Below are 27,055 nucleotides of genomic sequence, written 5' to 3'. Positions count from 1 at the left end.
GCCTGGACGGTGAAACATGGCGGAGTTAAGAGTCACACAGAGAGCGCTTGTGACGAGTTTTTACACTTTTCAACACGTCGGAAGAAGTTGATTAAAAGACGAACATGTTTTCGTATCGAAAAGAGACCGGAGCTTAAAGGGACAGCGACGTCTTTTTTTTTTTTTTTTTTCAGGGAAGGACGGAGCGGCGGCGGCGGCGGTGGCTGGGAAAATGTGTTGTCATCTTAGCGCAGTCAACAGCCTTGGGCAACAAACATGGCTACTTCTTGTGTATCCTTCAGTAGAAATCCGTCCCAACTGGGCTGAACAGGACAGTTCCGTCGACATACGAAAATAGTCCGACGAGAAGTTGGCGTCCAGTAAAAAAATAAGAAGCTGGACTCGCTCGGTTTCGTTTAGCTGAAGAGGTTTCGCAAAGAGGAGGAAGAGATGGAGCCCAAGAATAAAGAGTTGCTGGAGAAGTGCTACCAGAACTTGGTGGAGTCGCTAACAGAAGTAGACCAAGTTGTGGATGTGTTAGCTCACTGCGGGACCCTCAGCCAGGCTGAACGCTACGAGCTGGGACACAGCTGCTCCTCCAACTCGGAGAAAGTGGACCTTCTCCTGAAGATACTGATCAGTAAGGAGCGAGACCATTTCGCAGAGTTTTGCACAGCTTTGGAGAAGACGCACCCTCACCTGCACACCGTGTTGATGAATGACACTGGACCACTGGATCACACAACCGGTAAGAACTTAGTTACCGCCTGTGTATAAGAATTAAATGTGCAAATGGAGAAGGGTAAAATGTCAAAGCAGCTGTGGTGCATTGTAGTGATGTAATAGTACTTCGATTCTGATCCAGCCTGTTCGATCCTGCTCTGCTCATGATCCAACCAACATTAGGGATGTTATTGACCATATGACACCTTGATGACGGGCATGATTTCTCCTTTGGGCAAGTATAATGAGAGAGAGAGGGGAGGAGGGGGGGGGGGGGGAGAGGGGGCACAATCATGTGACCTGATAGTTATTTACACTCACACTACTGTGCTTGTTTCCTTTGCCATGTCACTAAAAGCACAGCCTGCAAGCCTTTTGTGAAAGTATTTAATGGACCCCAAAAAAAGAGTAATACAATCAGTGTAGTGATAGACAGGGCTGCCCTGGGGTGTGTGTGTGTGTGTGTGTGTGTGTGTGTGTGTGTGTGTGTGTGTGTGTGTGTGTGTGTGTGTGTAAATCAATAACCCACTGTCAGTGTCAAATGGCAGAATTAAATATCTGTAAATCCACACAGAGGATTGACTGACTTAAGAGAGATGTTTGGGACAACTGAGTGGATTCCTCTTTATTTTAGTTATTGTTGTGCAACATGAATCTGCTCTGATGTTCTTCCATCCCTTTGTTGACTGCACTACGCTCACATGAAAAATTATACAATGCATAATTGTCTCTGACACAACATAAATTCAGTCTTGTTTGCTCCAACCTTGAGTTTTCACATGAACCCAAACCTCAAATAAAAGCAGCCTAATGTATTTCTATGCATCCAGTGTCAAAATCACTTCTAAAAACATTTTGTGATTCTTAAGTGACTACTTTTAATACTTTAACTGTTCCGTTGTTGTTGTTGTTTTGTTTTCATGCTACTCAGTTTGTCATCCTTATTTCCATCCGGGGAAGAACAACCCAACGTTCTGGCTAAGCGGGCGAGACAGAAGTATGCTAACACTTCCCATCCACTTCCATTCGTTACGCCAAGCTAACTAGCACTCTGTCGGCCCCTGTGGGTCTCAGCTCCCTACTGCACACATCGAGGGGAGCAGGGTATCTCACTAGTCCGGCTGTCAGAGAGGATTGCAAGTTAAGAGTTATTCCAAAAAAAAAAGTATTGATTTAATAGCAGTAGCTGTAACATGCTATTTGCACGTTTCAAAAAGGGAAAAGCGCATTTCTAGTTACTTTGCCTGCTATCGTGACAGTGAGCTGATTGCAAGGGTCTTTTATTATGCATTTATTCTGTTCTCTGTATTTATAGGAGAACTGAAGCTGCAGTGTGAGTCCAAGCTTTTTTTCAGATTTTGCGCTGCATTTAACAATCATGCACCGAGTCTAAAACTCAGCACTGATATGCTTTCTGCTGCTGAAGAAGCTTTTACATAAACATGCACTGGGATGGTTTCAGCAGCCTGATGCAGACTGCAGCTCCCTGGGTTGGTAGTCACACAGCGCACAGATGGGCTGAGCTGTTTGCTACTGGGTAGACTGGTTCCTCCACTGCACACCCTAGAGAAGGGCCTTTCCCAAGTAAGCAACAGTAGGTTGTAAGTTATTAAACAGTGTGCACTGTCAGCAGCATTATCTACTCGCCTTAAATCACCTAAAATACCAAAGATGGGAGGTGCATCATCTGGGGACTAAAAATAGTGTTTGGAAAGGTTATGGAAAGATAATTGTAGCTCTTTCAAATTGTTAGTAAGCTGCAAAAGTTTGATTATGATGAATTATATATTCAGCACTTTAGGATGTCAGTTTTTTTTAATAAAAGAAAAATCTGACTATATTTCAACACTACTGACTACTGGGCGAGACAGCACGGACTGTTCGTGTACAGGTTGCTCTCAACGTCTGTCAAACAACAATAACACGACAGCAGCACAGCATAAGGGTGTGTATCGTCGCTGACGTGTTTGTTACGTGTCCCTGCAAAATAAAACCGGGTGTCTGCTTGTAGGTGAGAAAACAATGGGACGTCGCTGCTTTGTTCATTTCTTATTATTGTCTGCATTAAAAGGGAAAAAATTGGAGCGAATCCATTGTATGGGTTAGAATGATCAGGTGCAACAAAATAATCCACATAATCAGGATTCACTCATGGTCAGTGGCCTCAAAATGTCCCACCGTGGCCACCAAATGTAGATGGCAACCATATTGCGGTACTACAGTTCCATAAACAGTTTCTCACCTTGTAGTTAGTTGTCAATCTTGCAGTGACAGGAAACGGTACCGTGGCGTTACTGTAAACCCAACAGCTACAGCTAGCTGCAGATATATTGAGGCAGCTGAGGTATCAGTTACTTTAACCGCTAGGGGGAAAAAAAAAAGACTGAAAATTTACCAGTGTCTGGAAGCAGGAGTATTGGAAGCAGGAGTATTAGACGCGAAAGTGTGACGCATCTGAAGGTGTGAGGTCTGTCGTGTGACCCCTTTCCGTTTACAAGTTCAGTTTGCAGACTTAAACCGGTTTAAAGTTTGGAAACCAGTTTAAAAGGCTATTGTCATTGTGACCTTTTCTAGCTAATTAGAAAAGTTTTCATGTCTCGTGAGAAACAAAAACACAAAGTGTCTGGCTCGTTGCAGGTGGTGTTGCAGTTTCACTCTTCTTTCTCTACTGGTTGACAGTGTAGCTGCACTTGCCAAGCCTGTGTACCGGTGTGTTCCGGCCACCTAGTGGACTGGGGTTCCTGCATGCCTGTTCTCTCTTAACTATGTTAAAATCTGGAGAGGCTGCAGACTGAGTCAAGTACAAGATTGGCTGAAGCCTCGGTTCTATCCTTGTTAATGCTAAGAAACCAAACACTTAGGATGCCATTCTATTTCTCGTCCTTGGTCGTTTCTTCAAGCGGTTTACGCAATGGGTGAGGAGTGCACATGTTCAAATCATGAACATCTATGTTAATCCACATGTCCATTTTCATCAGAAGGCCAGAGTATTGATTACTGCTTCAGAGTCCCAAATACAGTTGCCAGACCCAGGAGCCGGTTTAGAAACTTGTTTCAGGTTGTAGCAGCCGTTTGTGCTGGTGCTTGTATTTTCAGCCTATTGTTGAAATTTTGCCCCCAACAAACTTAACTCCTATGTACACCCCTTTTTTTTAAATTTTGCTCTTTCAAAAGTAGATCACATTTAAGTATTATGCTGTGACTACAGTAAAGCCATTAAACTAAATGAGATAGTTGATTGGTGAAGGTCAGAGCACAGCGAGGTCCAGGACACATAACCGCTACAGAGCGGAAAAGTGAGCCAGCTATGACACGGTGAACCGTACCATTGAGACACTCTCTGCTCAGACAGAGTCATGGGAAACTTAAGCAAGAACAAGAACAAAGAGAGCTTGATCCATGGGATGCCGCGACGCCTGAGACACATCAGTCTTTTTTTCCCCCCCCCTTTCTTTCAGTTCTTTGCTGGGAAAGAGAGCGGTGAGCCATGTTCACTGGATTCCTTCCAGTCTTAATCAAACTCATAGTCTCCTCTAGCTAGTGGGAACTCAGCCAGCCAAGGATTGATTTAGGGTACTGGGACGTGGGTAAATAGAATTGTTTGTCAAGCTTCTGCACCGAGTCGAGCGCTAGAGTGGAAGTGGAATCAAGTGGAAGTTGCTGATTTTTACCAGAGCATATGTGCTCAGATTAGAGCTTTGCCTGAACATGCACGGCTGGATGTTTTTGATTGTTTAACATCTCCAGCATCATTTGAACAACTTCTGACCGTTTAAAAAAAAAAAAATGTTAGGATCAAATTTAAACATAGAATTAGTTACACCCACCGAACAATAGTAGAGAAGAGGGAAAAAAATTCTGAAAATGGCCTTTTAAAAAATGGCAGACTTTTCGTCTCTCCCCCCCCCCCGCTTTAGTCTGTTCTTCAGACTTCAGTTTAGTCTCACATTGAATTTGAGATATCTGACAAACTTCAGCCACAAGAGCCAATGATAACAAGACTTAGCATGAGGAGAAACCTCCAGCAGGGCTTGTCCCTGACAATAGGTGAAGACGCATTCGGTTAGAAATTGCCAACACTCAAGAACATCCTGGTCATTCTTTCCCATGTTTTCTTTTTCTTAAATCTGTGCAGAAACAGCTCGGATCACATGTTTATTTGAACTTTTTCTGTTATTATTTTTGGAACAAAAATCCCTCCCTGTGGTTTTGTTTTGTGTTACTTATTGCTCGCGTTTTTGTGGCAAAACTCCTCCTCGTCATGTAAAATCGCCACCCCGTCATGTCGCGTTTAAAACCACGAAGGTTACTGATGTAAGATGACGACGACTTGTGCAAACTTGGCTTTTAAGGTTTTCTTGAAGAGTAACTTTCATGTAACTAAATAACATGATCATCTCTGTGATGCTTACAGTGTTGTACTCACGGTTCCCTTCTGTACTGTTAATTATGAATCACTGTGGGCTATAAAAGAAGGGGCTTTCACAGGGGGGGGGCTGTTTGATGTTGTCAGAGGAGATAAAAGGAGAAGCTTATAGGCTGCAGCCTCTTTGGGGCCCTGGGTAGTCAGTATTCAAGCTCCCTGCCCAACTGATAATTAGCAACACTCTGCTGTCACAGACCCATCATCCAAAGTTGGGGAAAGTCCCTCCTTATTGTGCCTCCAGCGGGCCTTTTTTTTTTTAGTAAAGGCCCCTGAATGTAACCCAAGACGCTCAGCCTTGATCTACTATACAATGCTGAAGATTATCATCTGATTATAATGCAGAGATGTGCTGACTTTAAGGTCTCGTTTGCCTCACAGGGTCCACTTACAGCGTCCTGTCCACCATGCCGTCGGATTCGGAAAGCAGCAGCTCTCTCAGCAGCTTAGGTGAGTATGGCGCTCATGGTGATATTTTAAGGTAGCCTAATATCAAATAAGGCATTTTTCTTCCTGGGGGGAAAGAACAAAACAAACAATAACCGTTCAATGGAACCAAGCAGTGTTTAATAAATAATAGTCAGTGGTCGCTCCCTATTTGGACTCTGAAAGTGCTTACACAGATGTGGAAAGCATTTAGAAATGGCTCTAGCTCCGTGGACGCTGATAAATACAGACCTGTTTCATTAGTCACTCTGTGAGCAAGAGAGAGAGGAGAGCACTGACTGGTCTGGAAACAGAGCTTGTAGTCGTTGTCAGTGAGATGGATTTGTGTGTGGTTGTTCAAGTATTGAGCTTCAGTTCAAGAAATTTGGCTGGTTAATGCAGATGTTGAAGATTAAACTGAATTTGGCTGCAGTTCAGAGTTGCATTTAATGATTACTAATCATAAAGTAAGATAATGGTTAGCATGGACAAGGCTTGAACTTTGATTTAATATCTTCATCATGCAAGGTCAGTCTTCTCAGTTTAAAGAAAAGGAAAAAGAACGCAGGCCACAGCATTTAATGAAGCGCACAGTCTGGATTTTATTCCCGCCAAAATTTGTGATCTAGGAACTGTACATGCTACAAGTGACAGGCTAACCTGCACAGGTACGCCCGCTCAAGCCTCCTCCCCTCCACCCGCCCACATGGATAGCCACCAGGTGCAGGAGAAGATGGAGACTGTCCTGTTCCAGCTTCGTCATGTGACCCGAGAGAGGGATGAACTACGCAAACGTCTGGCTCTCTCCTCACCTGGAACCACCTTTGATGACTGCAGGTACTGCTCTGCTCTCATGCACTTAAAGGCCTGTTTTCTAAATAAACACTAGAGATATGTGCCGCATGTATACAGCCGTTTTGCCTTGTTCGGCTTTCAAACGATCAAAAAACAATAGAGCAAAGGTCTTGCTTGATGCAGATTTGTTTTGGAATTGCAGAACTCTGTAAAACAAGGGTTAAGAATGAAACATTAATGATGCCTCTCTCCACCCTGGTGTTCTCATAAGTTAGTATGATGTTTATCTCGCCTCTGCTTCTGCCATCCTCCCATGTGGCATGTTAAACCTGAGTGCCTCACAGTTTTGTCTCTTTTCATCCCTGCTGCAAAATAGACCAAACTCAAAAGCAGGTCATGACTACGAGCGTCTGAAGCTGCAGTGCATGAAGGCAATGGCAGACCTGCAATCCCTGCAGAACCAGCACAGCACCACCCTGAAGAGGTGCGAGGAGGCTGTGAAGAAAGCAGACTTCTATCAGTGAGTACAAAACTTACAGGGTCTTTGTAAATTTTTGAATAGGCGGTGGGTTTGTGCCGTATGCATCCTCACTCAGCCCGTAGGGTTTAAGAGAGTTTTCAGTTCCTATTCTGACACATTCAAAGCAGATTGCATAGAACAGATTTTATTTTGGTTTGAGTAATAAGGATGAACCCTTTATTCCAGGCCAAAAGCTGATGAGTTAAGCCTTGGAGGAAAAAAAAAATCCTCGCAGACCTTCATCAGTTTAATTTCATCTTTGTGGATGTTGAAAGAAAAAGGTTGTTTTTTCTTTTTATTGTCTTAACAGCTTACAGTAAATCCCGAGTTGTATTTTCAAACCTAAAAATTGAGACCAGAGGCTGAATTACTACTCTTTAAGTAATGCCCTTCTTGTAGAGTTCATGCCAAAGCATGCTCTGTAATTATCATGTGTGTGTGCATGGCATGGCATCTGTGCCATGAGGATAACGCGACAAACGGAGCATTTGTTGTCCCGTGAAATAAGCTGTTGAGTTGACGTGGTCCATTTGTGTGATTCTGTGATGCCATACTGTCTCCTGAATGTAGGGAACCAACATCTGGCCCCAATGCAAACAGGCAGATGAAGGATTATTGCCATGTTTAAGCCTCTCCGTCTGGGCCCTGTTTACACATCAGAAAAAGTTTTTTTATTCATTACTGTCCTGCCTGCCTCTGCACTTTTCCATTCACACTAAACACCCCAGCCTTGGTCACGGGGAAGCCATTTTAAACACATTTATTCCAGACTGATTTATTTGTAAGTCACTTAGCTGGTAGGTAGCACTTAATAATTATGGTTTTGTTGGTCCTCTGTCTGATTCATTTTTGCTCTTGTTCCAGTTGAGCAGTATAATGTAGCAGGATGTTTTCACAGTTAAAAGCATTAAACTAAATAGCATCTTTATTGTTTGTAAAGAGGAGCGCTGAATGCAAATGGTGCAATTGAGTGTTAAAAAATTACCATTGAAGTAGATTCCTCCAAAGAACCTAACAACTGGTTACCCTACATCTAGTCTCTGAGCTGATGAGTGGAACAAAACAGACAATGTGTTATGCATGTGACACGGTGATGATTCACATGAAATAAACTTAATGCAAATTGTATGTTTGTACAGTCAAATTAAGTTTGCGTCATCTCCTCAGTACGCTGCACAATCGCCTGGCAAGCGAGCACACCCAGCTGAAAGAAGACCTGGAGGTGATTCGACAAGACAACATCCAGCTGGTCAGGGAGCACAACCACCTGAAGCAGGCCTGCGAGGAGCTAAGGAGGCTGCATGAGGATGACCAGAGAGAAGTGGCTGACATGAGGATGCTGCACCAGCAGGTAGATTTACATTTATATCTAGACATCAGCAAATATGAATACCAATGAGCTCCAAAAATACAAAGAGGCGTATTGCTTGCACTCATTTCCATCTCTGGATGCCCTTGACGTGCAGTCATTTGGATCTTGACATTTGAGGGAGAAATCAACTTAGTTTTTTCTCTCAATTTATTACTTCCAAGAAGATGACATTGACAAAGAAATGGGGTCAGACAGTTTTAGTCCTTTCTTTGTCTCCATCAATCAAAGAGCGATTTGGAATTAGACAAATAACCTGTGTCCTCTACTTTTGCTCTGTCTGACATATTTTCAGCCTCATGACAGTCAGAAAGTCGCATCATTAAATATACTGTACATAGCCATGAAGAATGCCACTGATAAGAGTGGAAGTATACGTGCCTCTCGTCTGCAACGCTCCTGTAACCATTAGGTTCAGTACTTCAGTCCAGTCAGCGAAGGATGATCAATACAAAGCTGGTATTAAATGTGACGCTAGTGGATGCCCTCACATGAACCTCGTGTGCTCTCATTGGCTCTCGTGTTGCGTGTTGTTGTAACTCTAACTTATTTGATTTATACAGAGCCAACTCCAACATAACAGTAGTGGAACTTATTTGATTTATACAGAGCCAACTCCAACATAACAGTCGTGGAGCAGGGTTTAGCTGTCTCACTTAAGGACAGTCGGACTAAATGTCTGAAGGAAGTTTAAAAAAAAAAAAAAAAGAAGCGAAAATCATCCAAAAGCTATTTTTTTTTATAAAGTTTCTCAGAAATGTAACAAGTATCCCAATTGCAGAAGTATTTAGACATTTTACTCAGTACTCGGGAAAAGCACCAAGGGCAGCAGTGACAACCATCTTGAATGTGACCTTTTTAAGTATGTCCAGTGAATTCAGGTAGGCACAGGCGAACTCGGTCAAGCATCAGATCATTTGCAAGAGTCATGCCAAGGATTTGGTTACTTCTGTGAATAGGATATTATTTGAGTCATTAACTTTAAATATATCAACAAAACATGCCATCAGGGAGTCTTATGATATATGAAATTGATTAAATCCAATTTTAAATTAGTCTTCAACACAAAAATATACAAAACTCAAAATTTAGGTCCAGACCAGTTAGGTGGGTCTAACAGTAAACCTTTACCTGTTAATTGAAGCTACATTTGTTTGCGTAACGAGCAAACAAACCAAGAGGTATGAAGTGTGTTGACCCTGTAGCCTAAAACAGAAATGTTGGCACCTCTAAACGGACTCAAGTTCTGTATATATATTCTCCTTGTTTAAATGCATCACAAATAGATTACTTGACCTGACTACTTGTAACACCTGAATGATTTCATTCTAGGTGATGAGAGAGGGGTCGTCTGACGCCCTCAACAAGCTATACGACACAGCTGTGGACAAATTAGAGGCCCTGAAGAATGAATACGAGGCCCTGAGGAAGCTCTACAACGAGAAGACAGCCAGTCACAACGCAGACCTGAGCCGTCTGGACCACGCCGAGGAGGAGAACCATCGCCTACAGAAACAGCTGGACATGCTGCTGAAGCAGAGGGACGCTGCCATCCACTACCAGCAGCAGTTCTCTTCATCTATAAGAAGGTGAGGATGGAAGCATCTGATTCATAAACCAGTAGCACAAGAGGCTGCGCATGCTCAACAACTCTAGCATTAAAAACAAGTGAAGAGTTGACAGCAATGTTTACCACAAATGCTGCTTTTAAAGTTAAATCTGCACACGTCAAAGTGCTTTAAGCATCCTTAATCCAAGGCAAGTAAGATTTGCAGATGGGCAGCAAGCAGCTCTTGCCATTTGGACTTTTCCTTTATGATGCTGAGACAGAAGTGGGGTTATGTTATGTTTTGTTTTTATACAGAAAATGTAAATTTACAAAGGTTGAACAGTTGTGTGTGTGTGTGTGTGTGTGTTTTTTTTTTTTAAGAGAGCAATAAAACCTTTTTAATTTCTGTGTTTGGCACAGGTTTGACAACACACAGCAGGAACTGTCCAAGGCCTCGGCCCAGAATAAAGAGCTGCAGCGAGATGTTGATCGGCTGCAGTCGGAGGCGACCCGATTCAAAACCCAGCAGCTCAAAGCAACGAAGGACTCTGAGAAATACAAGGAGGAGCGTGACTCAGTGATCAGCGAGTACCGTCTGATCATGAGTGAGCGGGACCAGGTGATCAAAGAGGTGGAGAGGCTTCAGACTGGGCTGGAGGTGGCAGAGGCCAAGCTAAAGAACACCTCCTCAGAGAGACGGGTGGCTAACGAGGAGCTGGAGGCTCTCCGACAGGTAGGAGTTGAAACAAGTGCTCATTTGGTCCAGTACTAGGAATTAATTTGGTTAAAGCTTAGAACTGGAGGAGAAGTCATTATCACGTCTGGACACTTTTCATCCTTGACATACATACTTAGATTTACTGCATAAAATCTGTGTTAAAAGTCTATTTTTTTATTAGACTGGTTAAAGCAGCTGTAATTGTTCACTTCTGGCAACAGCCAGATCTTTTTAAGGTTTTACAAAAGTAATTGTGTATTATAAGTTGTGTTAAAAGGCTACTGTCCTGTCAAACATAAAAGGACGCAATTTTTTCCTGTTGCAACATAATCAAACTGGAAATAATAAGTTGAAAAAATTACATTGTAGTGGGGAATTTCCGGAGTTGCAGCTCAAAGAAAGTTAATTGTATTGATCCACTTGTGTCCTTTAACCCCCCACTGGTAATAAAGGAGCTGTCCTCAGCGCTCATGGACAGGGACCGGGCCATCTGTGAAAAGAACGAGCTGCTGGAGAAATACTGTCACGAGGTGAAGGACAAGGCCGAGGCACAGAAGGAGCTGAGCCAGGCCTGCAAGGACATCGAGACCGTGCGCGAGGAGAGGGACGTGGCCCGCAAAGAAAGGACGGAGGCCATCATCCAGAGAGACCAGCTGCTGCGAGAGTATTACCAGGCCAGACAGGTAGCCAGACAGACAGGAGCTTTACTATTACAAATGGAGGGATTGATTTATTCCTCTGACAATAATCCCTTCATCCCATCTCATTGTGTTAGTAAATGTTTTTGTTCACCAGCTGGCTGTTTTCTGTATATTGATATTTTTATTGATTTAAAAAAAAAAAAAAAAATTAGAAAAACCTGTGTGAACTGTCACATTGTGTGTCAATGCAAATGAATTGCGCCGATACGCCTGCATTTAGGAAATTACCAGGCGTAACCTTGAAACAGAAAAACTGGCTTAATTATCCATTTCTAAAGCAGTGCAAACACCAACAGTACGGTAAATGGAGTTAATGTAGCTGTGGGCTTAATTAATGCTCTCTATAAAGTCTCCCTGCTGTACTATTATCTATTATTTAGAGCAAGAGAGACAAAGAGTGTGTGTTCTACAGACACACCAGAGATTTATTTTAATTATACTAGCCCACTTCAATCCAATCCAATGTTGAATTACATTTTACACCCTGCTGCTTTTTTAGTTTATAGCAATCAATTTAATGTGGGTGAAACATGATGAAAATGTAATTGCGAAATCCGTTAAGTAGAGCTTTTTCTTGCACTCTGTAAATGTTTTGTAAATCATTTTAGAACCAAATAGTACGTTAAAGGAGGGAGATGCATCACACATGGATGCGCTTCTATTTGAAGTTCAGAAAAAGAGATGTAACAGAAGTTCTGTTTAACAAGATTATCAACTGTTCCATGTTTTCTGACTAGAGAACATATTATTAGACTACAATATGTGTTGGTAGACAGTCAAATATGGGGAGCTTGGAATGAGGTTGCCTTGTACACATCCCATCCTCTGTCTAGCTGCCTGCATCATTTCTACGCAGTCAATTGATTCTTATCCCTTAAAATTTCCTCCAGAAACAAGATACTGCCACTCTGGACATGGAACGAGCCAACAAAGAGATCGAGATGCTAAGGAAGCAGTATGAGGCCATTTCTCAGGAGCTGAAGGAGGCCCTGCAGGAGGCCGAGGTAGCCAAGTGTCGACGAGACTGGGCCTTTCAGGAGAGGGACAAGATAGTAGCAGAGAGAGAAAGTATACGGTGAGGACCCCCTGGCAAAGCTCAGTCAGATGGCTTGTCTATTCAGTGAATCCTGCAGACAAAAATAGGTTTGTTTACATTTTGTGATGCCTTGTTAAATGTGCACATCTGTCAGCACGCTATGCGACAACCTGAGGCGAGAGAGGGACAGAGCTGTGAGTGATCTGGCAGATGCTCTGAGGAATCTGGATGACACGAGGAAGCAGAAGAACGATGCTGTTCGAGAGCTCAAAGAACTGAAGTGAGGCATTCCTCCAGACATGTTTTCTTCTTGGCTCATGCCTTTTTTTTTCTCTTTTTTTTTTGCACTTTTTCTGGGCCTAAAACTTAATTCATATAAAGCATCTCAATGCTCCAGAATGCATGTTTGTGGATTTTTCACTGAAACTTTTGTGCCACCCAGTGGAGAAAATTTGCCACTGGCTGTGAAACATTCAATATTCCCTTTTACCTTTCATGTTTCCTGCAGAGAAAAGATGGAGGACCAATTAGAAAAGGAAGCAAGGTTTCGTCAGCTCATGGCTCACAGTTCGCACGACTCAGCTATTGACATGGATTCAGTTGAATGGGCAACGGAAGTAGTTGAATTTGAGAAGCACAGAGTAAGAACCACTATCTTTATTTTACTGTGAAATAAAATTGTTCGATTAATCGTGTTTTGTCATATTTCAGGACATGGATTTGAAAGCACTTGGGTTTGACATTGCTGAGGGGGTAAATGATCCATATTTACCGGGAGATTCTGGCATTTTTGTCAGTAAGGTTGACAAAGGAAGTATAGCAGAAGGAAGATTGAGGTAAACGTCGGACATCTTCACAGCATCAGCAGTCCGACAGAGAGTTTCTGTCAGATGCCTCACACACTCTTCTTTGTGTGCAGGGTGAATGATTGGTTATTGAAAATAAATAATGTAGACCTGACCAATAAGGACAGAAAGCAAGTGATTAAAGCGGTGCTGAGTGGAGAGGGAGTGATCAATATGGTGGTTCGTAGAAGGAAATCACTTGGAGGACGCGTCATCACTCCAATCCAGATTAACCTTGCTGGGCACAAAGGTTAGCCTACATCCACAACCACAATGCATTGCTTCAGACATGACATTTGGTTGCAAGATGACAAATTAAAGTTTAAAGATATCCTAAGAAAATGTTTTTTTTTGTCTCCCCTCTCAGAGTCTGGCATCAGCTTGGAAAGTGGAGTGTTTGTTGCCACGTTGTCTCCAGGCAGTCCAGCAGCCAGCGACAGTGCTCTCACTGTTGGTGACAGACTGTTAGCTGTAAGTATGCTGGCGTGATCTTATTTAGGTTACTTGGAAAGTAACAATGCACATTTAAGGCTTTGTGACTGCAGAAGAGGGCACTAGAGGTCAACAGCAAAGTATGTCACTGATTTTTGGAAGGCTACTTTCAGATTGAACTTTTACACTAAAGACTATGTAAATTTTCCAAAAGATTTGAATACTTTTGTGCGTCACCACCATTTTCATTAATAGCCATGCCTTTGGTTGCTCAATTTTATACTTGGATACGAATAAACTTTTTTTTTCTTGTTTTTTTTTTGTCCTCTGCAGATTAATGGAGTCACACTTGATAACAAGTCGCTCTCTGAATGTGAAGCTTTACTGAGGAACTGCCGTGATTCACTCTGCATCTCCCTCATGAAGGTGAGCTCTGTAGACCTTCAAACACCCCCCCCCCCATAAAATACCAATTATTCAAAATCAGCATGGATTTTAAAGCCATTGTATTGTACTTAACAGGTAGTATTGCTAAAAAAACAACACACACACACACACACACACACCATACTGTGGCTGATTATAATTAAATTCAACCATCTCTTTGACGATAGAAATTCCAACATCACTCATAGGGCTAATTTTTCTGATCTTTGAGCTAGTGTTCATCATCATTTCTCAGCCCTCCAAAACTGCAAACTTGCATATAAAGAAAACTTCTATTCACAGTGTCAGACATTTCTTCCTACAGAGAGCAACAGGCACGTTGTTTGCAAAGGTCTTGTTTAGACCAGTTGCATCTTGGTTCAAGAAAAAAGTGTTTAATCTCCACTGCTTGTCAACAGTTCCTCCCACAGAGCTGCTCAGGCCAAAGTTTATTTGAAAGTTTGAGAGACTCTGAGAAGATCTCTCGCCTCCAGCCCTGCGAGATTCACTCCAGAAACTGCAGGAACTCCAAGCACATCTGCTCCAAGCACAATTGCTCCACACAAACAGACATTTGCAGCTGTGACTTGAGCGGCAGAGCTGAGGAAGTGTGTAAGGATGCCAGTGACTCCGCAGACAGCAGCAGCAGCAGCAATCGTTGCCACCACAAGCCCTTTTCCAGCAGCTCTCAACACTCCCGCTCACTGTCTTGCCAAGGAACCGCTTCAACCCCCCACAGTCCCTCTGAGTCTCACCCTGAGTTCTGCTACAGGAGGCAGGAGTTCCACCATCGCCCCTTCACCTACACCCCTGTGCTCTCTGAATGCAGCTCTCCACAGACGTCTGTGGACCATGGGCTTTGCTCACCAGTGAAACCGGGAGGAGGAACATGGCCCAAAGTCATAGTAGGAGCGTCTCCGGAGGGTGCACAGCTCTCCATCTACAAAAAATCCAAACAAAGGAAATCCATCTTTGACGTGAATGCGTTCAGGAGGCCTGATGTACCTCCAAAATTAGACTACATGTCCCTGTCCCAGCTCCCCAAACCTTCACCGCAGAACTCAATATCTGAATCTACACCTCCAACCCCTCCTGCCAGGAGTGACTCATTCAGGTTCAAACATTGCCAGCAGATGAGCTCGGCATCAGACTCCACCATAACCACCAGCACTCACCAAGCTGCTAGCCCACAGGTGGAGGGAGAGGCTGGAAATCAGCTCTATTACACTGATGCTCCTTCAGGAGACTCCAAGACTGGCTCAAAGCAACCTGTGGAGGAGGAGGGGACTCGACACAGGACGGAGGAGCGTGAAAAAAGGCGATACCGGCCCAAATCTGCACCAGCACTGCGGCGAAATGTGACTCCGTTACATATTCCTGTTCCCATGCAGGTAACTCAGATATTTTCTTTTGCATTGGCAAGTTCTTGCGTAGACTTTTTTTTAAAGTCTTTAAATTCTTGGTTGGTCTTATTTTAATGGTGTGTTTAAAAAAAAAAAAAGCAACTGGCTGACTCATCAAAGATTCATCAACAATTTTGATAATCGATTTGTCGCTTTTGCTATTCATTGAGCAACAGTGTGATTTATGATGATTTAAGATTTCTCCTTTGGAAACACGTGATTGGATTTTAACTCTTTAACTTGATTGAAACAGTTATTAGCTGCAATGGAAGTCGTATTCAGTGTTGGATTGCTTCTTGCAGATGCAGAGCTTCTCAAATGACGAGCATTCCCCAGAACCTATGGACTTGTTGCGCTTCTCTCCCATGCGAACTAATCGGTACAGCATGCCCTTTGCACCCCCTGGCTACAACAGCATTGCGCCTCGTGAGTCATTGTTGTGATGGATTTTGATTTTACATCTTTAGTCGTGTATCAAAGAACATTAAGTGAGTCTTTCCCGTTCCTCAAGACCCGGCACAGCGAAGCTTAGCTCCATGTCCTGCCATGACAGCGGTGATGAGGAACCCGTACTACACGGCATGGAGCCATGATGTCCAGACCAACAACTGCCCTCCAGCATCCAGTTCAAGTGTCCACACACATTCACATGCAAGGTGCTAACAATACCCACTCTGTTTAATCTTATGGGAAATGGAGAGACAAAGGTTCATGACAGCACATCCTTTTGAGTTTAATATGTTTGCTCCATTTCTGAGCATTTGTGTGAAACAGTTGTTTCAGTTAGTCCTTCAGGGGCTATTGCCTGGTTAAATAGATTAAATTCATTAAATCTACCCCCAACTTCAACTTCAGGGGTAATGCAAAGTATGGAGTTGTTTGCGTCTTGTCAAAATCTCACTGAAATTCTCAAACATAGGATGGAAAAACTGCACAAATTGGCACAGCAAGATGATACCATGCTGCTTTTGCTGCCCCTCACCATTTTTAACTGCCCCCTCAATCACTTACAACTATTGTGGAGCCACACGTTAAAACAGCTTTAGTTCCAGGTAACAATTTAGAACAGCTTCTCTTGCGAGCAATCAATTGGTTAACATTTATTATTTGAGATTCTGCCGTTTATTGCAAGTATTTAAAGGAATATCATTTGTTTTTGACTGTCAAATCTCACAAGCTATTAGAGGACATCGCCTTGGGCTCTCGGATCTTATGCCTTCTTTGTTTATTTGTTTAAAATTTTGCAGATTTAGCCATTTGTTTTGCTGTTAATCACAGTAATTGCAGCCCTGTTTCATCACATTTTCTAAATATCACGATGTGGTCATTCATGCTGCATTTATTTGACAGACCAACATTGTTTACCCTGCTCCAGATCTCACAAGCAGATGGCATGAAGCAAATTATATCTTTCTCTGTGTTGAATAATTGAGTGCCAGGGGACATACTGAGATTTTTTTTCTTCCACTTTTAGCCCCCAGCATCAAGGTCGCCTCAGCCTGGACCTCAGCCACAAGCACACTGGAGACTTGACGGAGACTAGCTGCAGCCAACCACCACACAGTACCAACTCCCTGCCTTCCAGCGCCAGACTGGGTAAATATAGAGCCCTAGTTTGAATCACATCTTAACTTATGGAGCATGTTCATAAAATCAAGCCAAGTCTGTAGTTTTTGGAAGTACGTTCACAGAAGGTCAGACAAGAAGATGGATACCCCTTTCTCTTCTGTGCATACAGGGAGCCAGAAAGAATGCTAACACTTCCCACCACCATTCATTGTGCTAAGCTAACTAGCGGCCTGCCTGTCCGTCTTCTTATCTGGCTGCAGGGAGGATGGCAAATATTTCTCAAAAAGTTGGCGTGGTCCTTTTTTTAAAATTCGGTCTTTATTTTCTGGATGGTTTACAGACATCATTGTGAACAGTTTTTGTGTTTTGGGGGGGGTTTTGTAGCAAGTTCTGATTGTTCTGATTGGCTGAATTTGTTTCACAGTAATCAATAATCAAAGCAGATCATTGGAAGGGGGTGTGGGAAGTTGTGTATTTGCATGTTAAAAGAAGTTTTTTTTTTTTAATTTTTGCTTGGGTAACCTGGTTCTTTAAGAAATTATCTCTATGATGCTTTTTAGGCTCCCCAAGTACTTTGCTGTACCGGGCTGAGCGTATTAAGATCCGCCCAATTCGTTATCCATGTGCTGTTGGATCCGACCGAGGTACTGATGAGTGTCACAGCTATATGGACTGATGGCAAACAATTCTGCATGTGTCTGAATTCATACCTTTCTTCTTTGCCACTCCAGGCTCCCTCTCCCATTCTGAATGTAGCAGCCCAACACCTCCGATGTCCCCTGTCAACCTGGAAACATCGTCTTTTACCAGCAGCCAATCAACAAGCTCCATTTCCACCCAGCTCAGGATATCAGTCAGCCCTGCTCCAGTTGGTGACAGGCGGAAGGATGGGTAGGCCAGCCCCTCTTTCGGGTCATTATACTGCCATCATTCAGCAGTACATGACATGTTTTCAACCATTTGTCTGTACCTCTGTCTGTACCATTGTGATGAAGTGCTTGTAAAGCAGTAAACAAACCTGTGAGCCTCCATTAATACCATTAGATCAGTGATGTGCCATTTATAATTTTCTCCTCTTCTTTCTTCTCTGATGTTGGTCATTATAACCTGAAATCATTCTGTCCTGGGCTGAGGGATCACTTTTCTTTCTTTGCTCTGTCAGACTTCCAATGGCAGCTCAGCCCAAGCTCCTCTCTTTAAGAAGCTTGAGGTGTGTCCTTGCAGCAATTATATCCTCTATCTGTGCATTGCTGTAGCACGGACTGTGCAGATATTAGCACATTTTTTACGTTGAACAGTCTTGGAGACAATGCACATGACCCCACTCACTCCTCATATTTCTCCTCTTGTTATTTATTCAGAATGCTGTTGAATTTTGTATGATTGCATGACTTTGAGAGCTCTAAATAGCACTTGGCTGCCCCACACATTCTCCATATGCTATCAAGACTTTTCAATGCTTTCAACACATATTTGTTTTAAAGATGTCGTCAGATGATTGAATGAATTATTGATTGAAATGAATGCAGCCATTGAAACGGCCTCTCCCAGGGAATTTCATTTTTTATTATAGTTTATTTGGTCACATGTTGCATCTTGCAGACATCATGATTTACTACAGATGTCAGAACATTACAGTTGTACATGCTCTTTCTTTCCCCCTGAAGGCCTTACTTGGAGGAGCCACGCAATGTGACGGTACAGAAGGGAGCAGAACCACTGGGGATCTCTATTGTGAGCGGAGAGAACGGCGGGGTGTTTGTGTCCAAAGTGACAGCAGGTAGCATCGCACATCAAGCTCATTTAGAGTACGGAGACCAACTCCTGGAGGTAAGGTAGCAACCACACGTCTTTTAAATAACTTATCAGTCTTTATTGTTTCCCTCCGGTTCTAATATGTCACTGCTGTTTCCAGTTTAATGGAATCAACCTTCGAAATGCAAATGAGCAGCAGGCACGGTTGGTGATTGGCCAGCAATGTGACACTGTCACCATTCTGGCTCAGTATAATCCTCACATGTTTCAGCTGGGCAACCACTCTCGTTCAGGGTAAGAAGGACGGTCAAACACTGACAACTTGCACACTAAGTAAGCCATCTTGGCAAAGAAATCTGACGCCTTAGTGCCAACCAAAAGGAATTTGTGTATAAATAAAAAAATGAATAGAATAGTCACGCTAAATGCAGTCAGCAACCACCTATCAACATACTGAAGTACTAGAATGAGAACTAGAATAGGTTATGCAAGTGGAAATGACAAAATTACTATCAAAAGCTGTTTCTGTCACTCTGACTATCCAGTGTGTAATGTCTCAAAGCCCATTTTTGATATTAAGTCATTTAAATCACTGCTTCTTGTTTTTCCTCAGCTCACGAATGGAATCCATCAGCAACCAACCGACTCCCCAAGACAGCGGCGCCACCACTCCAGATAATCACTCCATCACGGATAGTGAACAAGATGAGGGCACCATGACACCACCATCCAAACAGACCACGCCTGCCACCAGCCCTCACAGCTCCTTCAGGTAGGGCTGGAACATAGGTCATATTCTCTCTCAAATATTGCATGGTGATTAGTTGCTGGTGAACATTTTGCATGAGCATATAAAATGTAGAAAGAGAAAGAAATCTCATGACTGAGGTTTTCCTCCAGGCTTCCTGGTTCAAGTCTGCGTCGGACTGCAGAGGTGCGACTGGTGAGGTTAAAGAGGGTCCAGGTGGAGCTGGGAGTTCAGATCTGTGGAGGAAACCTGTATGGAATCTTTGTGGAGAGTCTGGATGATGAAAGCCCCGCTAAAGGTCCTGATGGCCTGCTGCCAGGAGACCTGATCCTGGAGGTACCTGCATTGTTAAGTGGACACTGAGGGCATCGTGTGCACAATGTTTAAGATTGAATCTAATCTTCTAGAAGTTGTTAAAGTAGAGTCAGGGTTCACCTTATAATGTTTTAGAGTTCATTGTACTTGGTGTTACTGAAAATGGTGAGTCGTTCTTTCTTGGCAGCCTAGCTTAGCATCCTTTGGTACTGTAACTGATGTTTCCCAACAGTACAACGGCATTGGCATGAAGAATAAAACTAAAGAAGATGCTTACTTGGAAATGTTGAAGCCAGCTGAAACCATCACATTCAAGGTACAGAACTGTGTGGACGAACTTGCCGCAATCAAAGAAGCCCCTGGGGATGGATTTTTTATAAGGTACCATCACTAATTATTATTACTGTTATTATTGTCTCTCTATTCGTTGTGCCGTTTTGGGTGAAAGTCCCCATCATAACTGCTTGTTAATCCTTTGTAAGAGCACTTTATGAGCGAGTGGCAGACGTAGAGCAGGAACTCAGCTTTAAGAAGGACGACATCCTGTACGTTGAAGATACGCTACCAAACGGCAATTTTGGCTTCTGGATGGCCTGGCAACTTGACGAGAGCGCACAGAAGCTGGGGAAAGGGCAGATTCCAAGTAAATACATGTAAGTCTAGCTTTAACACAATGAGAGTGATGAGCTTGGATATGAGCAGCCTGAATCCATGTGAACATGCTCTCTAAGGATGGACCAGGAGTTCTACAGGAGGCACAGCATGGCTGACATGAAAGACGACAACGGCACCAGCAAGACTCTTTCTGCTGCCGCGCGGAGGTCCTTCTTCCGTCGGAGGCTGAAGCACAAACGCAGCGGCTCTAAGGATGGGAAGGACTTACTGGCTCAGGATGCCATAAGCACAGATTCTTTACCAATCACAGAAGGTGAGGCATCATTGACTGAAGGCAGCTGAAAGAGTAATACATCATGATGAGGACCAATAGATTAACTTCACCCTTCTGGGTCATGAAGGTGTGTTTAGGATGCTGTATGTCAGTCCATCCCCATTTTTGTAAAGAGCTTAATTTGTGTGTTTCCTGTGTGCAGATGGAGTGAGTGTGATGTACCAGCAAGTTCAAAAGGTGGAGTGCTTGTCACCCAGACCGGTGCTGATCCTGGGCCCCTTAGTGGAGGCCAGTAAGGACATGTTGGTGAATGAGGCGCCCACCAAGTTCTGCCGCTGTCTGCCGGGTGAGCGGCGATAAACTTACACGTTTCATTCATGAAGAATTTGGCAAGTGTCAGTCCCACTTGTATCATTTAATGGAGAACCACTTCCTAGATCAATATTTACTTTCTGCATCTCTGAAAGTAATGATAAAAGGGCAGACTGTCTGATTCAGAAACACTATTTACTGTTACTGTCCTTGTATTTATATATTTAACAGGAAGTTAATCATGTGGTTAATCTGAATTATTGCCTCCCAAATTTACATGTGTTTTACTTGCAGAGATCATGAAGGCATCTCAGCAGGCTATCGAGCGAGGAGTAAAGGATTGTGTCTTTATTGACTACAAACGCCGTAGCGGCCATTTTGATGTGACAACTGTGGCGTCAATCAAAGAGATCACAGAAAAGGTACGGCTCACTTCACAGTGTCCAGTGTCAGCTGTGTACACTGCCAGCTGTGCCTACGTTTCGATAAATACTGAATGCACAAAATGTTTGTTTATTTATTTATATATAGATATGTAAGGTCTACAGTTTCCAGATGCCCAGGTATTCTTTTTCCTCCCAGTTATGTAAGAAATAGTTCCAAGTATAACATAGCCTGCTCAGTGAAGCAGTGAAGACATCAGGCGGTTGGATTCCTTTGGTGTGTGTGACTGTACTTCACCGCAGGGACAAGATGAGCAACACGGACATCCAGAACAAGTCTGAATTCGAACTTCTTCACTTTCACACTTAAGTCAGCCACTTAGCGTGGACTATGGAGATAGATTACAGGCTCGTCCAACCTGCAGATCACCCTTCATAGAAATAGAACCCTGTGCCTCGGGTCCGTCAGGAGGATCCATCCCATAACCATGCTGCACTCTGGACCTAGATAGATGGAATACATGAAGACGTGGATATTTTATATTTAGCTCTGTAGCAAAAACCTTTTGAGGAATGTGAACCCAAGCACTGTGTTTGCCAGATTTTGCCACATATTTATGTTTGCTCATGCTGTCTTATGCTGTCATTTTCTCTCATAGGACTGTCACTGTTTACTTGACATCGCCCCCCACGCCATCGAACGCCTTCACAGTGTTCACATCTACCCAATTATCATATTCATTCGCTACAAAAATGCCAAGCAGATAAAGTGAGTAATCCCACGTCAGGTTTTTTTTTTTTTTTTTTTGTCTTTTTGCTTTTATGTCTTTCTTGCCAGAGGACATGTCAAGTGTGTCTTGTGTTTAAGCGCTGCTGTTTACCCAATTTTCTCCTGAAGCCGAGGTGCTTCAAGGAGTCACTGAGGAAATCAGTGAGTCCTTGTTAGTTATATAAAAAAATATCCACTCGTGTTAAGAAAATTGTATTTTCTTGTAATTTAGACTCAAAGTAAAATAAAATGTAAATATTAATGCACACTAGTGATCCAAGTGTGCCTGCTTCAACTTATTAAATAATCTTTTGTAATTTTGTAGTTAACAATGCAATTGATATATAATTAAAGATGTCACTGTGAAATAAATGTGCCTTAAATGCCCCCCCCCCCCTTCTTAAAAAAAACTAAAGGCAAATTAGAAGAGCAAATTACAACAGAAGAGTCTATTTTTTGCTTTCAAACACTGTGGCAAAACGAAACCTCCTTTATGGAGTAGTCAATAATAATTAAGGAGAAGAAGACACACATAAGAAAAAGAATAGATGAAATGAATTTGTCCAAAAATAAGTCATGATAAAGAAAAACACAAATTTCACACCCAGAAGCAGATAATTGAGTAAAGTTGATCATTTTAGAAGCTGCTTGTATTCAGGACGAGTCTCTTAATTTATGCGTTGTTTTTTTTTTTTGTCGAGACAAATGTCACAGCTTTCGGTTCTCAGCATCTCATTTGTCCTGCAGATGCAACGAAAAACTAATTGATTAACCTGATTTGATCAGTGTTGGTCACGAGTTCGTCTGCCGCGCTCTCCTCCACCACCTGCCACGGCTTTGATAGGATGGTTGTGGGGACTCAGAGATCCCTCAGCTTTTCCATTTGTAATCACATGAGGAAGATTAACTCCTCTGAACCCCCCCAGACTCACACAGGTCCGGTGGAAACGGGCGTTCTCAGCCCCACCCCCCCCCCCACCCCACCCCCCCCCACCTCCACACACGCACACCCTCACTCCCACACATCTACAAAACGGTGCAGCGGGCAAACATGGCAGAGATTGATTCCTTCTAAGCCTCCCCTTTCATCAGCTGAGTGCCAGCTGTCCATGGAAAGCTTGCTGGGCCTGTGGCTCTGCTTCGTGGCGTGGGTGGTTAAAACACGCGCGTGTGCCCCCCCCCCCCCCACACACACACACACTCACACACACCTGCCACTGCCATGCACGCATAACACACATCCTACCGCCTGACTGCTGCAGTGATTTACAGGCACTCAGGCATTTTCATGGCTTTATGTCCTGAGGGAGACATCAGCAGACCGATATGTTGAATATTGAATATGAACACTGAGTGCCAGGGAGGGACGGGAGTGGGATTCTGGGTTACGTCAGGAACTCGCTTCAGATGAGGACAAAACAATCACATGATCAATCTTTGGACTCTACAGACCTGGACTGGTGGAAGTGTTTACAGATCACACACACCTCATCTAACATCTGCAGGGGTGTGTTTGGGGTTGGTGCAAGATGGAAACAAGACTTTTCCATTCTGCACGCATAGAAAATATTCGTTTTAAAGGAGAATCTTTGGTTTATTTACAACGAGGAAAAAGGTTTGGTGGATCCCAGGATTTTTGCTTGTCGGTTTGATTGCATGTAGCATTTAGCTTCAGTTGACTAAATGGGTATTTATGTTTTCAGCTAAAGTGTTGCTGCCCAGCAGAGTACATGGTCATATCATGGAAACACAATTTGCAGTTGTCGTACATAATCATGGGCAATAAAACAGGAGCAACACCAACGAATAAAAGTCTAATCTGTCGCAACATTAAACAAAAAAATTGCTTTATTTAAATAAATTAAATACAAAAAATGGCAGTGCAAAACTGCACGTGTAAAATAGGTAAAAAGAAAATGTTGTTTTTAAATTTGACAGACTGGCTGATACCATACAAGTTCATGAGAGATGATCTACGTTGACTGAAATAATGAATATGATCTGGATGATTTATTGTGCAAATGTGGATTATCCCAGTCTGGTCAGGTAGTACATTTAAAACTGTTGTAAATGTCAGAAAATAAAGCGAAGAAACGGCGCCAAAAGCTTTAATTGAAGCGATAGAAACATCTGAGCAGCACTAACTTTTTATGATTTGAGGAGTAAATTCAAAGTCTGGTTCTAAAAATGGCATACAGCTTCCTACATATGCTTTTCCCTGGTGGGAGCTTCATGCGCTTTGGTATGAGCCAGCAGCCTGATGGATGCTGATTTTGTCTCCCCAGAGAGCAGAAGGACCCTCTGTACCTGCGGGATAAACTCTCTCAGAAACATTCCAAGGAGCAATTTGAGACGGCACAGAAAATCGAGCAGGAATACAGCCGTTTCTTCACAGGTTGGTGGAAAATGTGTGAAACTGCGGTCAAATAACAGCCAAAAATCCCCAGATTCTACGAGTATTGAATTGGTCCCTCAATTCAGTCCCGTGGAGACATAAAAACATGTCAGTGATGAAGGAGGCATTGAAGGTTTAGGCCTGATATCAGTCTGAATGTGTCATCATTGACGGCATATCAAGAATGATAGCATCACAAATAAAAATAAGACATCGTAATTGTACTGGGATTGCAGAAATGACAGGAATCTCAGCTGCTGTCCATCTTAAAACTCCTGCAAACACAACAAAGGCTGTCGTATGTAACACACACATCAGTTTGGCTAATTAGAAGGGGAGATGTCTCTACATGCTGTGTTGCATCGTCACATATTTATTCATAAACTCCAAATACCACATTGTATACATTCACAATGTTCTGCCTGTCAGAGTGACTCATCCCGGTGCACGTTTGTGCCAAATTAAGAGGAAACTCCCTGGAGGCATTCCTGAGATAACGTGTTCACACAAGGTCACGTTGATCTTGACCTTTTAACCACCAAAATCTTTTCAGTTCATCCTCGAGTCCCAGTCCCAGTCCCATTTTTGTGCTCAATTCGACCTGAAAGGAGAGGATGGACTGAACCAAAAAAAGCCCCCGGCCCATTTCAAGGGTGGAGGCACGAAGAGAAAATGATGCCACACAGATAAAATGTATAAAGCGAAACCGAGGTGGAAGAAGTTGCCTTCTAATCTAATGAAGCTGTGTTTATCATGGAGGTGGAGAGAGGTTCTTTTTATTTTGGAGCCCACTAGAGAGGTAGTCTGGTTATCTGGAGCAGCAGCCAGTCTGAGACACCTGACTGTGCGGCTGATTAATGACTCTATAAAAGGAGGCGATTTATTAGCAAGACTTCTTTTTTTTCTTTTTCTTTTTTTCTTTCTTTCTTGGAGCGTGAATGTAACCGCTGATGTCTCCTCCAAAAAAAAGGTAACGGAAGGTGGCGGCCGAAACCTTCGTGAAGTTTTAAGAACAATGAAGTGAGAGTGTTGGTACCCCTCTCTCTACCTGTGTTGCAGGTGTGGTCCAGGGAGGCAGCGTCTCCTACATTTGCACTCAGATTGTGACCATTGTGGAGCAGGAGCAGAGTAAAGTCCTGTGGATCCCAGATGGAACGCCGTAGAGATTCCACCTTTCTCTACTAATGTTATACAGGCTGTTACACTTACTTTATTACGGAACACAGCGAATCGGTACACACAACCTACTATAGCAATACCCGCACAACAATAGTGATGTACTGTACTGCAGATAGAACTGTTTACACTAGTATTTAATACAAGGCTTACTTGAATGTTTTATTTTCCCTTTTATACGTAGTAGCACTCCTTTTTAATCCCTCTGTTGCACCGCAGGAAGTTGATGCAAGCTGAAGACTTTATTCTAAATGAAGATCCTTTCTCTATATTTATAAATATATATTTCCTGCCCTTTTAATTTATCTAATCAAAGATGTGGGTTTTAAACTTCTTTTTTTTTTGTTAGTTGTCTTAGAAAAGATTATATTTTCCAATTAATGTTCTTATTTATAGAGATAGAGGAGAAACCGGGGACGATTTGTTTCCTTCACGTTAAGTCTTCTGTTTTGTATCAGTTTTGTTTCTCATTTTGACATCATTTCATTCCTCATATGTAAAACTGTGCCATGCTTAAAAATGTATTTGTTAATCACTCTCATCCATTCTTGGATTTAGTAACACTACAGCATTTGTTTGTTCTACTGATATTGCCAATAACGACATAAACCAACTGAAAGAAGGGATGCTTTTTACATCTGGTTCACGGTTGGCTGTCTCTCTCACACACACACACACACACACCCACACAGACGCACCTCGTAGGTTTTAAAAAGATCACGTCAACATTTCACTGTCACAAAGAAACAAAGAAGTTCAGATGTTCTCCAAATGAAGGTCAATATTTCTACAAACTATTAAAAAGGGTACAGATACTGAAACGCAAGAGGTCTGTGTTTTCTGTTGGATTCTAGCTTGTGTGAATTATTCCCTGCTCGGCTTTGTGAAATGAGACTTGTTGAGGGGAATCAGTGGGAATCGATGCACTTTTTTGTCCACTGGGGGGAGTAAGCCACCAGTCTAGGTGGGGCATTTTAAAGTCCCAGTAAGCCTATTTTCAGAACTCACCAATTTTTTTTAATAACTTTCCATCAGCGTTGTCTCAAACAGATGAACATTGTTGAGCCTTCTGTTGGTGTGTCAGCTGAAACAAGGCATGTTGTTCAACCCATGACAGGATGAGAACGTTTACTAGACCCGCTTTAGTCCAGACAGGGCTTCCCTTCTTGTTCCCACGGTTGAATTTTCTGAGCTTCACTCTTGTGTACCTGCAGAAACTGACGGGGCTTTTGTCACGTTGGTTAGTAAATGTGTCTGCGCTGATGGGAGAAAAAAATCACACGTGATTTGTGAAAACCCAAACCTTTTTTTGAAGAAGCCTCCGGTGCACAAACGCTTAGAAACAGACTTCTAGCATGAAGTTAAACTTAGTCTTTAATGTGTTTGTTTCCTTGGAGAA

The 27,055-nt window shown here is 42.8% G+C and overlaps 1 protein-coding gene across 3 annotated transcripts; it reads left to right on the top strand.

Annotated features, from left to right (window-relative positions):
* On the top strand, positions 1 to 26,472 carry LOC147239744 (disks large homolog 5-like). 3 transcript variants are annotated; one of them, XM_086195509.1, is made up of 34 exons: positions 1 to 727; positions 5,507 to 5,575; positions 6,235 to 6,388; positions 6,723 to 6,866; positions 8,034 to 8,217; positions 9,568 to 9,824; positions 10,205 to 10,517; positions 10,955 to 11,185; positions 12,094 to 12,278; positions 12,394 to 12,519; positions 12,748 to 12,880; positions 12,951 to 13,075; positions 13,159 to 13,334; positions 13,452 to 13,555; positions 13,850 to 13,942; positions 14,362 to 15,333; positions 15,648 to 15,771; positions 15,857 to 16,001; positions 16,820 to 16,941; positions 17,475 to 17,558; positions 17,646 to 17,805; positions 18,077 to 18,124; positions 18,582 to 18,744; positions 18,830 to 18,963; positions 19,283 to 19,441; positions 19,570 to 19,753; positions 19,965 to 20,113; positions 20,215 to 20,385; positions 20,464 to 20,660; positions 20,824 to 20,967; positions 21,228 to 21,355; positions 21,976 to 22,085; positions 24,371 to 24,480; positions 25,540 to 26,472. In XM_086195509.1, exons 1-34 carry the CDS (start codon positions 430 to 432, stop codon positions 25,641 to 25,643), a joined length of 6,000 nt encoding a protein of 1,999 aa, XP_086051635.1. In that variant the 5' UTR covers positions 1 to 429; the 3' UTR covers positions 25,644 to 26,472. The 3 variants fall into 3 exon arrangements, with proteins under 3 accessions (XP_086051635.1, XP_086051634.1, XP_086051636.1); XM_086195508.1 differs by having other exon boundaries at positions 6,220 to 6,388; XM_086195510.1 differs by lacking the exon at positions 18,077 to 18,124 and having other exon boundaries at positions 6,220 to 6,388.
* Positions 26,473 to 27,055: the final 583 nt, after the last annotated feature.

The sequence above is a fragment of the Aulostomus chinensis genome, chromosome 23, assembly GCF_037954235.1.
Source record: "Aulostomus chinensis isolate RoL2024-O1b breed Wild chromosome 23, RoL_Achi_v1.0, whole genome shotgun sequence".
NCBI classification, from domain to species: Eukaryota; Metazoa; Chordata; class Actinopteri; order Syngnathiformes; family Aulostomidae; genus Aulostomus; species Aulostomus chinensis.
Note: the sequence above shows the minus strand (reverse complement) of the source record. Positions and strands in the feature narration are given on the sequence as shown.

Excerpts from the sequence above, each read along its gene's own strand:
- LOC147239744 (XM_086195508.1), top strand. The coding sequence starts at position 430 with ATGGAGCCCAAGAATAAAGAGTTGCTGGAGAAGTGCTACCAGAACTTG. Across the intron at positions 6,389-6,722 it reads ACCACCTTTGATGACTGCAG|ACCAAACTCAAAAGCAGGTC; the intron begins GTACTGCTCTGC and ends GCTGCAAAATAG. Across the intron at positions 16,942-17,474 it reads GCCTTCCAGCGCCAGACTGG|GCTCCCCAAGTACTTTGCTG; the intron begins GTAAATATAGAG and ends GATGCTTTTTAG.